Raw genomic sequence first — 14,497 nt, forward strand, 5'->3', positions numbered from 1 at the left:
ATTTGCCAGCATAGACTTTGAGAGATACACTCAAGAACTGACTTGAGCAACGCATTAAAAATAATTGGATGAGAGGAATTAAGGGAGTGTTTGCATTTAAATTTTAGTGTAATTCCTTTTGATGTGACGGCAACGTGTGGCTGCATCCAACCCCGAGTTTGCGCAGAGATTGTTGCCACACTGCATGTGCTGGAGCTCCACAGAGCCCGAGGTGATAATGCATTTCTTGTGTTCCTGTTACAAGTGGACACTGAGGGCTAGCTCTCACTCTCATGTGTGTGAACAGAAATGTTTAGCACTGCTCTCGGATGACTTGGAGGGGAGAGAGACTGTGTGCCGGAGGAGGCTGGTAGTAGAAATTGAAAGAAAGGAAGAGAACATATACCCACATGAAATTCATTTTTTCCCTAGGCATATGTTGAAAGTGAAGCGCAGAGCATAAAAGTAACTTGGTGAACGTAAACATAAATTGGAGAAATGGCAGGGAAAATGGAATTAGAGAAGATGGATAGAGTGTACGCAGGAGACAGCTAGTGAAATGGAGAAAGAGATGGAGAAAGCGGCGGGTGGAGAAGAGGCAGAAATAAAGAGGAGACAAGAGAGGAGCACAGGTGTAGACAGCAGTAGACTACCCGTTTCTCTCTTGACAAGAATCAGTGTTACAAGAGTAATTCTGTCAGCTCTCTGTACGCTTAACAAGAGGAGCCGGCTTCTGATGGATTTCAAATGGGAATGACAATAAGAACCGGGCTGATTCACTTCTTTTTAAATTTAGGCAGGGATTTCAACAGCAGCGTCTACTGGTTAATCTCCTGTAGCAGCGGGTGAAAAGTACATGGAGTGGAAAGGAAAGCCAGAGTAACAGGCTCGGCTTAGTCAAGCGTTCTTGATCGCGTTCAACCAGGGACGGAAATTAAAAATATTTAAACAGTTATTTTGTTTTATTGTTCAGCCCATGTGCGCAAACGTGACGGAAGCAGGAACACTTCAGAATGACGGATGATAAATATTGCATAAGATTATATTCCGACAAAGGGTTTGAAAGAGTCACATTAATGCATTTGGATTATTGCTTCTGGGACATCAACAATTATCCAAACAGAATAATATAAAATATAAAGAATAATAATAACCGAACAAATACACTAAATAAAAATAAAGAATACATGTATTCATAAAACAATATCTATATTCCCTTCTACTAAAAGCACTTTACTCTTACTTTATGCTTTATAGCTCTGAAGCAAGGCACCTAGTTGCAAAAAATAGTCTAAGCTGTTTATCCTATCCATCACACTGGAGTGCCCCTCCTTCCTACAAGTTGTTATCATCTACACATATGTACTTTTACAATAACCTAAGAACATTGCTGTACAAAGTGCATCACAGTACAATGAATGCAAACAGCACGGATGGAGCTGACCCTTAACTCAGGCAGCGTTAGTGCCATACTCCCTGCCCACTGAGTTAGATGATGACCACGTGGAGGAAACGTTCCCAGGATCTGCAGGGAGTTGTCATTCTCCCAGAAAGCACTTAGAGCCCTGAACTCATGGCCCAGAAAAGCCTGTGCAAAGCAGTAACACTGTCATGGTTCTCCTTGAGGCTCGCCAGCAGTGTCTGAACTAGGCCTGGTATCAAACCTCAATACTATTTGACTGCTGACTAAAATGTGTTGATGGCAACAGGTACTATAAGCTGCCAGGTAATGAGTCTTAGTTTTTATTTTATTTTGGTTTGCTTGATTTTGATCAGATATGTCCTGATTTGAATCATAATTAGCTGATCTTACCCTGTATTTTCTGTAGGCTGTATGGCTGCAAACTTAACCAATGCATTTTAATAGGCGGGTTTTGCTAAACAGCAGAAAAGGCTCTTCCAGGAAAACAGGTTTATATTCCTCAAAGTACAGAATGAAGGTGTTGGTGGTATTGGTACTGAAACATAGTTGTGTTATTACCAAATCAAATCAAAATTAAAAAATGTGTATGTACACAGCCTTAATGTCAACTGGTGGTTTCCTGCTCTGCAAAAGCAGTTTATTTTTGTTTTTCAAATACCTGCTTTCAATTACTGTACTAATATTACTGCAAAAACGATGTGCGAGTGGGAAGTTTTTAATCAGAGACGGAGTACTATATGGCGGACAAGTCATATGAGATGTCTTCACAACCCTGATTTAGACACCACTACCTCTCCCTGGGTTTTTGATACATTACAGGAATACTGTGAATTGAACATTGCAGCCCGAGTTTTACATATAACCTCAGTAGCCAGTCAGCACTCTATGAAGGCCTTTGTTTAATTCAAAAAATAACCTAAAATGGCTTTGTTTTACGTGTATGTTTTAGCAACATGGCAGTCACGACTAAACAAACAGTGCTGAAATCAAAATGGATACACATCTAGGACCTACATGCACTCAAGCAGTGTCTTTTTGCGGAGCGGGGTGCCAAACTGTCCCCCTGCTCTATGCCTATGGCTTCCAGGAAGAGTTGTCATTTTGCTGTGTCACTTTGTCACTCACTCATTCCGCCACCACTTCCTCCTCCTCATCCTCTCCTTCTTCATTTCCTTTCCAACCTCCACTCCTCCATCCATCATTACCCTGCATGGCCTCCACCTGTTCTGCACATGCAATTCCCCGCTCCTTCATGAAAGTGTGTGTATGTGACTTACCCCTCCTCCCCCTCCACCCTGCCTTGCGTTGTGATTTGTTGTGAGCCTTGGATAGACCCTGGCCGTTGAAGGGCAACACGGGGAAAGATGGCTGTGACGTTGTTGTGACGTGGCTGTGAGAATGAGGACAGGAGCAGCTCTGAGGGAGAGGAGGAAATGTCAGTGTAGGAAGAGTCTCAGCACACACACACACACACACACTTACTTTTAACAGTACTGTCATCTCAGCAACACACTTAACTGAAAACAGTTTGGACCAGCACCACTGACTTCATCCAACGCCTACGTTTCTTGTTTTCCCTGACGTTTCCCTTTCTTCCTTCTCCTTTTTAATGCTGTCAATATTTTCCCTCTTGCCCTCTATGTTTCACACACTTCTCTTTTTTCCCTTTCTCCACCATATTCCTTTCTTCCTTTTTATCCCTTCCTGCCTCTCCTCCCCCCTACAGAGCCCTCAGTGAACCCATCCAATGCTGGCATGGTGGCAGGAGCTGTGATTGGCTCCCTGCTGGCCCTCCTTTTGGTCGCTGCTCTCGTCGCTGTGCTTGTCACTCGTAGCCGCAGACAACGGCAGGGTTACCGTGGCAATGGCGGCAGTGACATGAAGACACGCATATTTGGCGGTGGCAAGAAGGCCAGCAAGAACGGCACGGGTGTAGGCGCAGGCGTTGGAGGCGGTAACAACAACGGCCCTGTCTACGTTTACAACGACGGCTCATCTCACCAGGGCCTTGGAGAGAAAAACAACCACCACCACCAGCCGCTCACCATGGGGGGCCGGCCTGAAGTTGTCGCCACTACGCCCACCGCCCAAGACATCCTCCTAAGTAATGAGTTAGACGACGCAGAGAGGAGGAAGTTTGATGAGCTGGAGAAGGAGGAGAGGTATGACCACTTCAGTGGAGGAGCCCCCATCCTTCAGCTTCGCCCACCGCATGACCAGGACGATATGATTGGTGATTACCTGGATGATGACATGGAGTCCCAGCGGGATGGTTCTGTCATCTCACGGACTGCCGTTTACGTATAGATAAGGAGAAGGGGGAAAGGATGAGGAGGAGGAGGAGGAGGAGGAAGAGGAGGGAAAAGTGACGGCAGATTCCTCCTAAGGATTTTGTGGCTACAGGGTCTTGTCCCTTTCTGATAGAGAAGAGAAAATGATACCACTTTTATTTTTGAAAATTGATTCTAAACATAGTCTACTATTAATCACAGCAGCCCCAGAATGGATTGAATGAACAGGACGGTGCAAAGGGATATTCTGAAAGAAGTGTTGCTGTTATCTGGTCCATAAGAACTGAAAATCAAACAGGAAAAAAACAAAAAAACAACCTGTGTCACACTGCTTCTACTCATGCTATTGCTATCACTGCGACCTTGACAAGGACTCTTGACAGACACACTTAAAGAGAGAAACTATGTCGAGTGTGGGTAGAAGGATGATGGTATCATGATACAAGCTTAGCTATACAGTAAGCAACTCACTTGCATATTCAGTCTTTTCTTCATCAATACCGTACAAGTGGAAGGAGTTGTCAAGCAGTTACGTGTTGCTTGCTTTTTCCAGTCCTCCTGTGGAAAACCTTTTGTTTTGGTAATGCGTTGTGCTGTGACAGCAAGTGGGTGGTTAGTGATAGGTTGGGAAGAAGGTTTTGAAGGTATGGACCTTCAAAACCTTCGTATAGGCCTGCACGATTAATTGTTATAAAATCAAGACCTTTATTCACCACCTTCACAATTTAATTTTAAATAATTTTTTTTTTTTGAAATTTCTTTTTTTTAAGTGACTTTGGTTCTCATTTAATTTTACGAGCCGAATGCATTCCACGCTACTATTTCTTTAGTGAATTTTAAAATAGGTTTTAAAGTGCTCCCAAGAGCTGCAGTGCTCTCCCTTCTCTTCATTGAGGCCTCTATATTTACAGGCTTGTGGTGATGCACAACATGCTAAAGGTGCCAAAAATCTTTAATAAATGTCCTTAGTTTTCGTCTTTCTCAAATGTCTTTCATACAGCAAATAACGTTATATCTTCCCGACCGTGACATTTCCCGTAGACGTGTATATTTTCTGACTGGGAACTGACATGTTCTGTGATTTGATGACGACAAAGAGAGGCTGGGGGTCCAATTGAGAATTAAGAAAAGGTTTAATGAAAACGGCATGATGAAGATGATAAGACAAAGACAATACTACACAAAATGATAACACTGCAGCTGACAGCTGACGTGTCGTCCAGCCCCAAATCATTCTAAGATTCAGAATTATATTCCCTGAACCTGGATAGTAAATACGCAAGAACACCAAAAGCGGGAGGGAACGTGGGTTAATATGTGGATTAATACTAGGATGTCTACACAACTGAGTGAGTTGATTGACTTCAAAAAGTTTGCCACTTTACTAAAACTAAAGTTCAAAACACATGTTGATGTATGTCTTTTTTAGTCTGTTGGCTATTCAGTTGTTTTCTTGAACACATCAAACACATTCTGCACTTACTGCGACGTCTTGTGTGGAATTTTTACATATCTGTGCTCATCATCATCACATGTACATTGTTTGTATGGGTGTTATTGTTGAATACATAATACATGAGTACATGAATACATATTTCTAAATTTCTACGATGTTTGAGTTGTTATTACACAATACTTTTTATGACCTTTTCAAATCTCCCGACGGATAACATAGTTCAAAAAAGACTAAACCAATAAAAACTGAATTAAAGCTAAGCATTTTCAAAAAATCTAAATTTGACTAGCAAACCCGCTTTAAAAACTAATTAAAACTAAACTGAATTTGAATTTGAATTTGTTTTGTTTTGGCATGGTCAAAAGGATTGTGGCAGAGAATTGTGATATCAGTTATGAGCAAAAAAATCGTGATTCATATTTTTCCCTGGATCGTGCAGGCCTAGTATGGACAGTAGCCATCAGGTGATTCAGAGAAGAGAACAAAGTATTTGCTCATGTCTACTGACAAGCTTTCATTTCCGCTCTCTTTGCCTTTCTCTCAAACTTCTCTGCAAACTTTCAGCAACAGTAGATCCGCTTGAAGTTACAAAATGTAAAAAGAACATCAGGTCCTTGTGCTGCACTAATGCAAGAGCAGCTGAATTTAACAAAGCAAGTTTGCAGAGAGTTTGAGCTAAGTTCTTAACAAGGTATTCACATGCAAACTTTTGTACTGTGCCTGGAGGTAAGAGACGGTAAACAAGAGATTGGGGAATGAGGTGTAGTCGATCTGACAGGGTCAAGGGACGGAGAGAGGGATGCAGGAGGATGAGAGAGGAGCATGTCTCTTCTCTTCTTCTTCCTCCTTATCCTCGATTCCTCAGAGCGCTCCTGACAGGAGGAGCTTCATTGGTAATGAGCCGTGAAGTTACTCGCTTAGCCGGGACCAACAGATTGCCACCGCTTATCTTATCGTTCATGACGTGGCAATTCCTCCCCCTCCCACCTCTCTCTCTCTTTCTCTCTCCCAGAGTTTATGGGGAGTTTATGATTTATCTGGTAATGTAGAGGTCAGGGCCACAGAGAGCAGAGGAGTATTTTATTGCTCCTGATGTGTCAAAAGCCCCACTTACTCTATTCCAGCCTGGCCTGACATGCCAGGACTGACTAATCCACCTGAAGTGGCCATGTTCACTCCACTGCATGGATGCTACTTCCTTCTCCCTCACTTTAGTAAGTGGCTGTATGTAACAGAACACCACCCTCAAAGTACAACCGTGTTATGTTAGATCGATTTTTTAATGGGATCATGTAATATTTCTTTCCATTAGTGGATGTAGTTTAATGTAGTGAACTGATCAGGAGACATAAAAGATTGCGTCCACAGACAAGCTATGGGAGTCAAATTGACTAACAGGCAACAAGCAGTGAAACAGCCCTTTTTTATGAAGCAGCTTCAGGGCTGATTGTCTCCTGACTGTTAATTTATCCTTTTTAACAAGCCACCGGAGGCCCGCTCAGGCAAATATTACTCTGTGGCTACTGCGCGTTACTGTTGTCTAGCCTCAGCAGTACATGAGCATGCGTCATTGTATCTATGTAGCCACTGGATGACTGTGATGGACAATCTTGGAGGGAAGCCCTACTGTAGCTCCTCTAAACCTGGGCTTCTAATCAACACCCCCTTTGACCCACTGGGAATCTGGCGAGTGCTCTTGATTACTGAACTGCCTTCTTGTGAGGCCCAGCAAAGATCTGGGTTGCAGGTTGTGCAGTAAAATGCAGGGTGACCCATTGACAAGAGCATGGAGGACTGTGCTTGCCGGCATTACCTATCATAGTTGTTCAAACCTTAAGCTATAGAGGTGAGAAACAGTCACGTACTTTACAAGCGAGCTAGTAGTAGTTTGCCATTGTGATGGCTGCTAACCTTTGAGAGGCAGAAAGAAAATGGGAGATAGACACAGGAGGTAGATGACAAAATAACAGACAGCATTCAGTGTTTGAGCACAGTCTAGCATTTTGTAAGCCAGTGTGTTCAATAGGATTATTTTCTAATGGCCTTAGCTTATAAATAAATGCAACTCCTTTCTACCTGAAGTACAGTAAATGAACATAGATGACACAACCACTACCACTCAAAATAAAAAAAATGTATAACTTATATTTGCACTTGTGTGTGTCCCCACTGCAAAGAGAAATATGTGTAATACTCGGTTTTTGGGGTCAAAATAGTGATAAGGGACATAACTGTTATGTACATTTTGGTGTGAGGTATCTGTGTACTATATATGTAAGCATTTTTAATTTGTCATGTGAAAATGTGAATATCTATGCCAGTGTAAATATCAGATCGATGGAACCAGTGTTGTGGAAGTAAGGAAAGCATTCTGGGTCTGCTAAGCCTAAAGTTCAAATGTCTGAGGGGAATTCAGAATGTCATTTTTAATCTAATGAATACCTCGGTGGTTTGGGTGTTAAAACACACTAAACTGACTGAGTTTGCCTAAAGCCTAAGAGTTGACTTTGTGTGTGCGTGTGCCCCCACAACTAAAATACCAACAAAAGTCATAATTTATCTGTGTGTGGCCATTGGGGTTGTAGCCCTAGTAGCCACCCTTTTCACCACGGAACACTGGCAAAATGAAGATATTATTGTGCATTTTAAAGACACACTAACTCGGATCCACATACTGTACATATACTCAGAATGCAGAGAAACATTCGCCCACACACAAACACCCCTCAGTCACTCTCATTATGTTCACTCCCACAGCCCAACTGTGTGGTGCGACACCTCATACCTGACAACTCTGCCATCTCCTGACATAAGCCCACACAAATGCGCTCACATAGCTACACACAAAACACTACTTTTCTCCTCTTCTTGCTCAATGGCTCTGTCAGGGCATATACTGTGTCCTGTTACTGCAGAAAGACTTGCAGCAGGATGTGCCCCTTGCTCCACTGCTTTCTATTCCTTGAATAGTCCAACCCGATCCAGAATCAACGACCATGTAGAACTGAGACAACTACACGTTCATGGACACACACTTTTCACCCAGTGTCAGAAAAACTGGCTTTTAAAGAAATCGTTTGAGAGGTCCACTTTTGTTCTACACAGGGAATACAGCTTTGACCTGCCCCCCCTCCCAGATTTGTTTAGCCAGAAAGACAGACACGCACACACACCATTGCCACCCACCTCAGCACCCAAGTAAGACTTGTCAGACAAAATGCTTTTAGAGAAATCCATGATCCTGGCCCGCGTCTAGCACAAGGTTAGGTAGTAAAAATGCCCAATATTTTTCTTTACTCTTGCTATTCCTTTGGCTCCAAACATCTAATGATTATTGAAAGCCTTAACATCTCCCATCTCACTGGCATAAAAGACAAAATAAGAAGAGAAAACCTCCCTGTGTACATAGTATAAATATATAAATATGTAGCAGAGAAAAATATATTAATAATTTATGGTGTCACATTTGTGTATTTTTTCAGTGACGGCAAGCATGAAGGATTTATTTTCGCCTATTACAGTTTCCCCTCTTTTCTGTTATTTTGCAGTGCTTTATAATTTATGTTTTCTGAGTGCTTTATTTTTGACTGCTGCGCTGTGATTGCATCCAAATCTGGCAAATGTGCTTCTTCTATACAAATGAACTATATACACCACTAAACAGTCTTACCCCAAAATGTGCTTTTTTGTTATTGACTGCTCTGCGTTAACGTTTTCGTTTTGTATTTTTTGTATTTTTTTTTAATTTCAAATATATTATGGTCTTTTGAGAAAATAAGTGAGAAAACGACTAGAATTGTTGTCACCATTCTGTCATGTCTTTCAATATTTTTTCATATTTGGTTGATATTAAAGATTTCTTGATTTTGGAAATGTTCTAGTGTTGCTGTGTATGATGTCTGTTTCTCCTTTTCTTCCCTCTGTTTCTTGAGGTTAGCTTGGATAACTGTGGAGCCAGATTGAATGCAAGTGCCAGCCATTGATTCTCACTGATTAGATTTATTGATTATTTGATCGGGATATGAATTGGCCTCTTTCTCTTGTCAGCCATCCTTCACAGTCCAGACACACCACCCCCCTGTTTGTTTGTTTTTTCCCTCTCATTTCCTGGGCTGGCTGTTTGTCTCATTTCAGTGTTGATAAATCTCTGTGTGTGTCAACAGAGGTGTGATAACAGGCTTATGGGGAAATTGAGCACAGGAAAAGGAGAAGCCATTTTGTGGATAACAATTGTCCTGTACTTAAGCTCCACCTCCTCTCAATCACTGATGCGTATATGTGTCCCTGGTTGGCTGAAGGAAACTTGCTGCCTTGGTAACAGGTATGCAGGACTGCTGTAGTTGTTTTAAAGGGCACATTTTTCACCTTAGCATGTGGATGTTGAAGAGTGATGATACAGTGCGCATGCACTCTTATTTCAAGATATCATATTCAGTGGAGCTCCAATAACACACACACACACACACACTAACACAGAAAATGATAGAGTTCAGGAATGTGTGGTTGTAGCTTCAGTGGTTTTCCTGGAGGGAGGCAGTTTGTGTTTTCAGTTGGGGAATGTGCAGGCCAAGCTGAAACTGGGGGAATGGAGCGCCTTTCAAAGGCTGCATTGTTTAAACTCTGACTTAACCGAACTGGTTTGGTCAAATTTTAACAGAAGGGCACGTATAGGGTTGACTGAGTGTGTACAGTATGACTGTTCTGGCATCAGAAAGAATGTGTGTGTTCATGCGTGTATGTGCACCTGCCTTATTTGGTTTTACATACAAGTACCGCCTCTGTATCGCCACCATGGTCCAAATCCAATTTTGCTGTAACATCCCCACGACTCTGACAGTTGGTTAATGGTGGTTATGGCAGCGCATCCCCGATGTTTGCCTGGTGCTTTGATGCCATCATGTATCAGTGTGTCATCCTGGCTCCTTGTCACAGTTCATTTTTGTTGCAGGCTTCTTCTGTCAATGCAGAGCTATTTACTGTGAGTCCAGCCCACCATCTGGCCTCTCTAATTGCTTTGGATTTGAGGCTGGTGAGATAGAGAGCACTTACACACTCCACACACAGACACAATCTGACTTCTTTGGTTTTCTAGCTAAATGTTTAAGACTTGAGCACAGCAGAAATGCTTTTAAACTGTACCTAACCATAAAAGCCTGTTCAACACTTATATTTTGTTTGTCACTGAAAAGAATGCACCTCATGTGAAAGTGGTGACCCCGTAACCAGAACCTGGCCTATTTGAGCTTTGAGCAAATAACCTGGATATGAAGCCAAAGTGACAGCAGCTATGCCAAGCACTATCGCTGTGTTCAACATTAGCTCACATTGATGAGACATGGTGCGGTGCCCCCGGGCAATCCAGCTGGCTGGTAGTGGCCCTGTTTGTATCAAGTTGTGTTTGTGTGTAGGCGTGTATTAGACTTGAGCATGCGAGTGTGTTATTTGGTCATACAGCGTGCTGAAGAAGTATGTTCATGTCCATGGGGTTAGGTGCACATGAAGTGCTTTGCTGGGCTACAGACAGCTCAGATTTCCACAGGATATTTGTGTGGTAAAGTGTTTATGAGCTTAAGCGTTATCAGAGAGAGAGTGTGTGTGTGTGTGTGTGTGTGTGTGTGTGTGTGTGTGTGTGTGTGTGTACTGTTTTAAACTTTCATGTTATACATGACTATATATTTATCTCCAGGCCCTGGCAGCCACAGTGTTGATTAAGTGTGTGTGTGTGTGTGTGTGTGTGTGTGTGTGTGTGTGTGTGTGTGTTTTTAGCGCACAGACCCACTTTGGGCTCTTTCTGCTTAAAACTGCCCTCACAATGCTGCTCATTTGACCTCTCACCCTCTGGCTCCTGAGCTAACTAATAAATCCCAGAGTGAGTGATGAATGGCTTGGACTGTTGCATGCATTTCTGATTGATGGATGTGGTGACCTGGGCCTTCACATGGATTAAAGCAAGTGTCTGCCTCTGACCTCAATTATTAAAGTAGGCTTCTGTATATTTTTCTTGGCTTTAAAGCGACTGGCTTTTTCCTTTTCTTGCTTTTGGTAAATCATCAAATCTCCAGCTGTGTGTGTGTCTGTCTTGCAGTTACTGGAATATTTATATCAAACATTGCATCTTTTATCTGGCTCATCTTTTAACTATCAGTAATGTGTTTTTCATTATTTGGGCTCTGTCCAGTACATTGGATCTGACCCATAGCACTTAGTTTTTCTACATACTCCTTTTTAGGACAGTGAACCTAAGCATAGAGACAAGGTAATTAAAGAGATGTTTTGCCAATCTGTGGAATGTTCTTTACTGGCCGAGTCAGTAATTTGACCTCAGTCCAAGTACGGGATTCATTTGAAGACTAGACTGAAGAAGGCTCTACTGGCCCGACAGTACATCACCAGGATAACAAGCGCCTGCTGATGTCTGTGGGTCTAGACAACGTTTTCGAAGTTTGTGTGAACTTCTCCAATAGCTTTCTTTCCCTCCGTACTGTATAACAAGACCAAAACCACAGCCATGCTAGCAGCTCTGTGGGGAGCTAAAAGCAATGCTCACAGTTACAATGCTAACATGCTGATGTTTAGCAGATAGTCTGATGGCAATGTCATTAGTTGGGTTTACAACCACATACCAAACTGATCTTGACCCGACGATGGTGCTGGATGAAAAGTATAGGGAAACCAAAATGATTGAAAGGGGTTAAGACGCATACCACATAACCACTACCACATGCCAAAAAATGTTGAGACATTTCCCTCACATGGGAAAGTAGACGCAAACTCAGGTGATCATCAAAGTCAGTAGGAATTATCTTCTGGGGACCATTCAGTCTGATTTCATGGCATGCATCCAGGATTTGTGATATTTCTGAACCAAAGTCGTGACCCGACCGGCATGGCTAAATATTGCCACAGTAGACTGCATTGTTCATTTGATGTGAACATGGGCTAGGGCAGCACAAAATATTGTTTTTTATCGTATTTGCAATATCAAGTGCCGTGATATATTCCGAAAGGCTGCAAAATATCACAAAAGAAATTGAGTGATTTTTTTTTTTTGTGTGTCTTATAAAAAATCAGTACAAAAATACACTTTAAAAAGAAAATGTCACTTTTTTAGTGCTGCCTTATCCAACCAATTTAATGTTCATTTTTTTCAGTAAAAGATTGTTGGAAATGTTATTTTATTTGTTTTAAAGTCAACAAACAATTTGAAGCAACAGAAATTAACTAACTAGACTTTAATATGTGTTTTATTTATCGCAAGTAATATCGTTATCGCGATATTAAACAACTTCTTTCTTTCTTTGGCTTTCTCTCTCCGCCTTTAATAGACAGGACTCTGCGTCGAGGCTGCGTCTGCTGTACCACTGAGCCAACCTGGCCACGATATTAAACAACTTTATTCCATATTTTCCTTATATCGTGCATCCTTAATATGAACTTCCTCCTGTTAAAGATGTCAGTACTTAAACCTCTTAGTCAGTTTACAAAGTCTAAATATGAACACTGTCACTGTTCTAATCATCTATAGTTGCACTATACTACACTTCTTTTGTATTCCACACACCCATTTATTGCTTTCACTGTTGATATCGCTTACTTTCACTCTGTATTAAAAGGAAATTGAAATGGATATTTGTTAAGGTGTATAGAGTTCTTAATTTCCCGCTCTCTGAGCCAGTTTTTGACAAATTGGGGCTTGTTGACAATTTGGGAGCTGGTATGTAATGTAACCAATTTGCTTCTTTTTTTTTTAAAGATAATGTATTTTTCACTGGCACAAGTTATAGTGCCGTTGTTTAGTATTTGTTTTTAGTTTTTTTGTGGTAAGGATACGAAGTCTTCTCTAATTTGCTGTCTTTGCTTATTTTATTTACTTAGGAGTTTGTTTTGAGTGGATGCGGGGGAGGCAGCAGCGTCAGGCAACTATCACTCATCCAGTGTTTGTTCTTAAAACAGGCGTAATGTGAACAAAATGCAGATGAAAATACTAGTTGTTCCACATCTTAATATATACTGAAAAAATATTTTCCAAAAAAAAAGTGCGCTGTCAAAGTATGGACGAGCTTGTTTGATTGACATCGACTTCAACAAAATTATCCTAAGGACTTTCCTGTCAAAGTAATGAAATCATTATTTTATACAAGAGAGAGTGTTTTAAAAGTTTCTTCAGTCAAGTATTGTTATCATGTTAAGCAAGGTGAAAGCAAAGTGCAGAGGAAGTTACATTTGTAAATAATCCCAGGAAATTGGAAATTGTATCATTCCTCTTCCTCAAGCGGTAAACGTTAAAATCTGATCTTCTGGCTTCTGGTCATTCAGTTTTGTTCAGGTACACGCGCACACACACACACATACACACCCACACACTTAGGTACACACACACACACTCACACGCTTATATAAATAGTATAACGACCCAGGCATACAGACGGGGGGAAGTGGATGCTCCGGTTTCCCCTCGAGGCCCTGGGCATTTACTCTTCCTGTCCCGTGCTGACAGGGCTGGAGGAAACTGTGTGGTTGCAGTGCACTGTTGGGTGGATGAGGCACGTCTCCCCCGGGGTAGCACATGCTCGGGCCGACTGCTAGGAGGGCAGAGAAGGGCAGAGAGAGAGGGATTGAACGAGATGGAGAGAAAAGAGGGTTGGATGGTGTGAGCAGAATGAAGGGGTAGAGGATTGAGATCTAAGGCCATGTGTACTGGCAAAAGCGAGATTCAAGATTGAATAAAATGGGAAAATAGAAGAAAGGAGGAGTTTGGGAGGAAGAAGAGAGCAACAGGAGAAAAGTCAGAACCGAGAAAGGGAGGAGATGCCTGATTAAAGATGGAGTGGAAGACGGCTGAATGAAGGGAGGACGACGATGAGGGCTAAGTTGTTGCAGCTGTGTTGATTTAGCTTCTCACGTCAAATTGTGTGCGAGTATAAGGGAGATGGGAAAGAAGCTTTAAATTCCACTGACCTTGACGCACCTGCACCAACGCCCACCATCACCAGATGGAAGTCGCAGTGTTGGTGCATGCGTGTTTGTGAGATAAATAAGCCCCAAAAGGTCTTCATGCTGTGACTTACCTGGAACAAATCCTGTTCTAGAAAATAGAAAACAAAGAACATTATGTGAATGCATTATGACCACCAGGGAGTGTAGCTTTGAGCTGTGTGTGTGTGTGTGTGTGTGTGTGTGTGTGTGTGTGAGAAAGAGATTCATATCAGGGAAAGAATGGTTTGTTGCTGCTCCTAAGAATAGATTATGTGACGGAAATGATTTTGATGCTGTATTCAAGCCTCTGTGTGTGTGTGTGTGTGTGTGTGTGTGTGTTTTGTGTGTGTGTGTGTGTGTGTGTCTCTCTCA

At 41.9% G+C, this 14,497-nt stretch overlaps 1 protein-coding gene and 1 long non-coding RNA gene across 4 annotated transcripts in view; one reads left to right on the forward strand and one right to left on the reverse strand.

The window, feature by feature from the left end:
- Positions 1 to 14,497, forward strand: part of LOC117946230 (nectin-2-like) — an 80,589-nt gene that overhangs the window by 41,417 nt on the left and 24,675 nt on the right. Inside the window, exon 7 of one of the 3 annotated variants that reach the window (XM_034874228.1) lies at positions 3,129 to 4,087. The exons of the other annotated variants lie outside the window; for them this stretch is intronic. Coding sequence (XP_034730119.1) covers positions 3,129 to 3,709 — 581 coding nt within the window. The 3' untranslated portion in view covers positions 3,710 to 4,087. Of the gene's footprint in view, positions 1 to 3,128; positions 4,088 to 14,497 lie in introns of those variants that run through there. 3 annotated transcript variants of the gene reach the window in all.
- Positions 4,269 to 5,731, reverse strand: LOC117946312. The gene is made up of 2 exons (XR_004656994.1): positions 5,602 to 5,731; positions 4,269 to 4,345 (listed from the first exon to the last, which is right to left on the reverse strand). It is a non-coding gene; the product is annotated as an uncharacterized LOC117946312 (long non-coding RNA).

Source organism: Etheostoma cragini, chromosome 6 (assembly GCF_013103735.1).
Source record: "Etheostoma cragini isolate CJK2018 chromosome 6, CSU_Ecrag_1.0, whole genome shotgun sequence".
Taxonomy (NCBI): Eukaryota; Metazoa; Chordata; class Actinopteri; order Perciformes; family Percidae; genus Etheostoma; species Etheostoma cragini.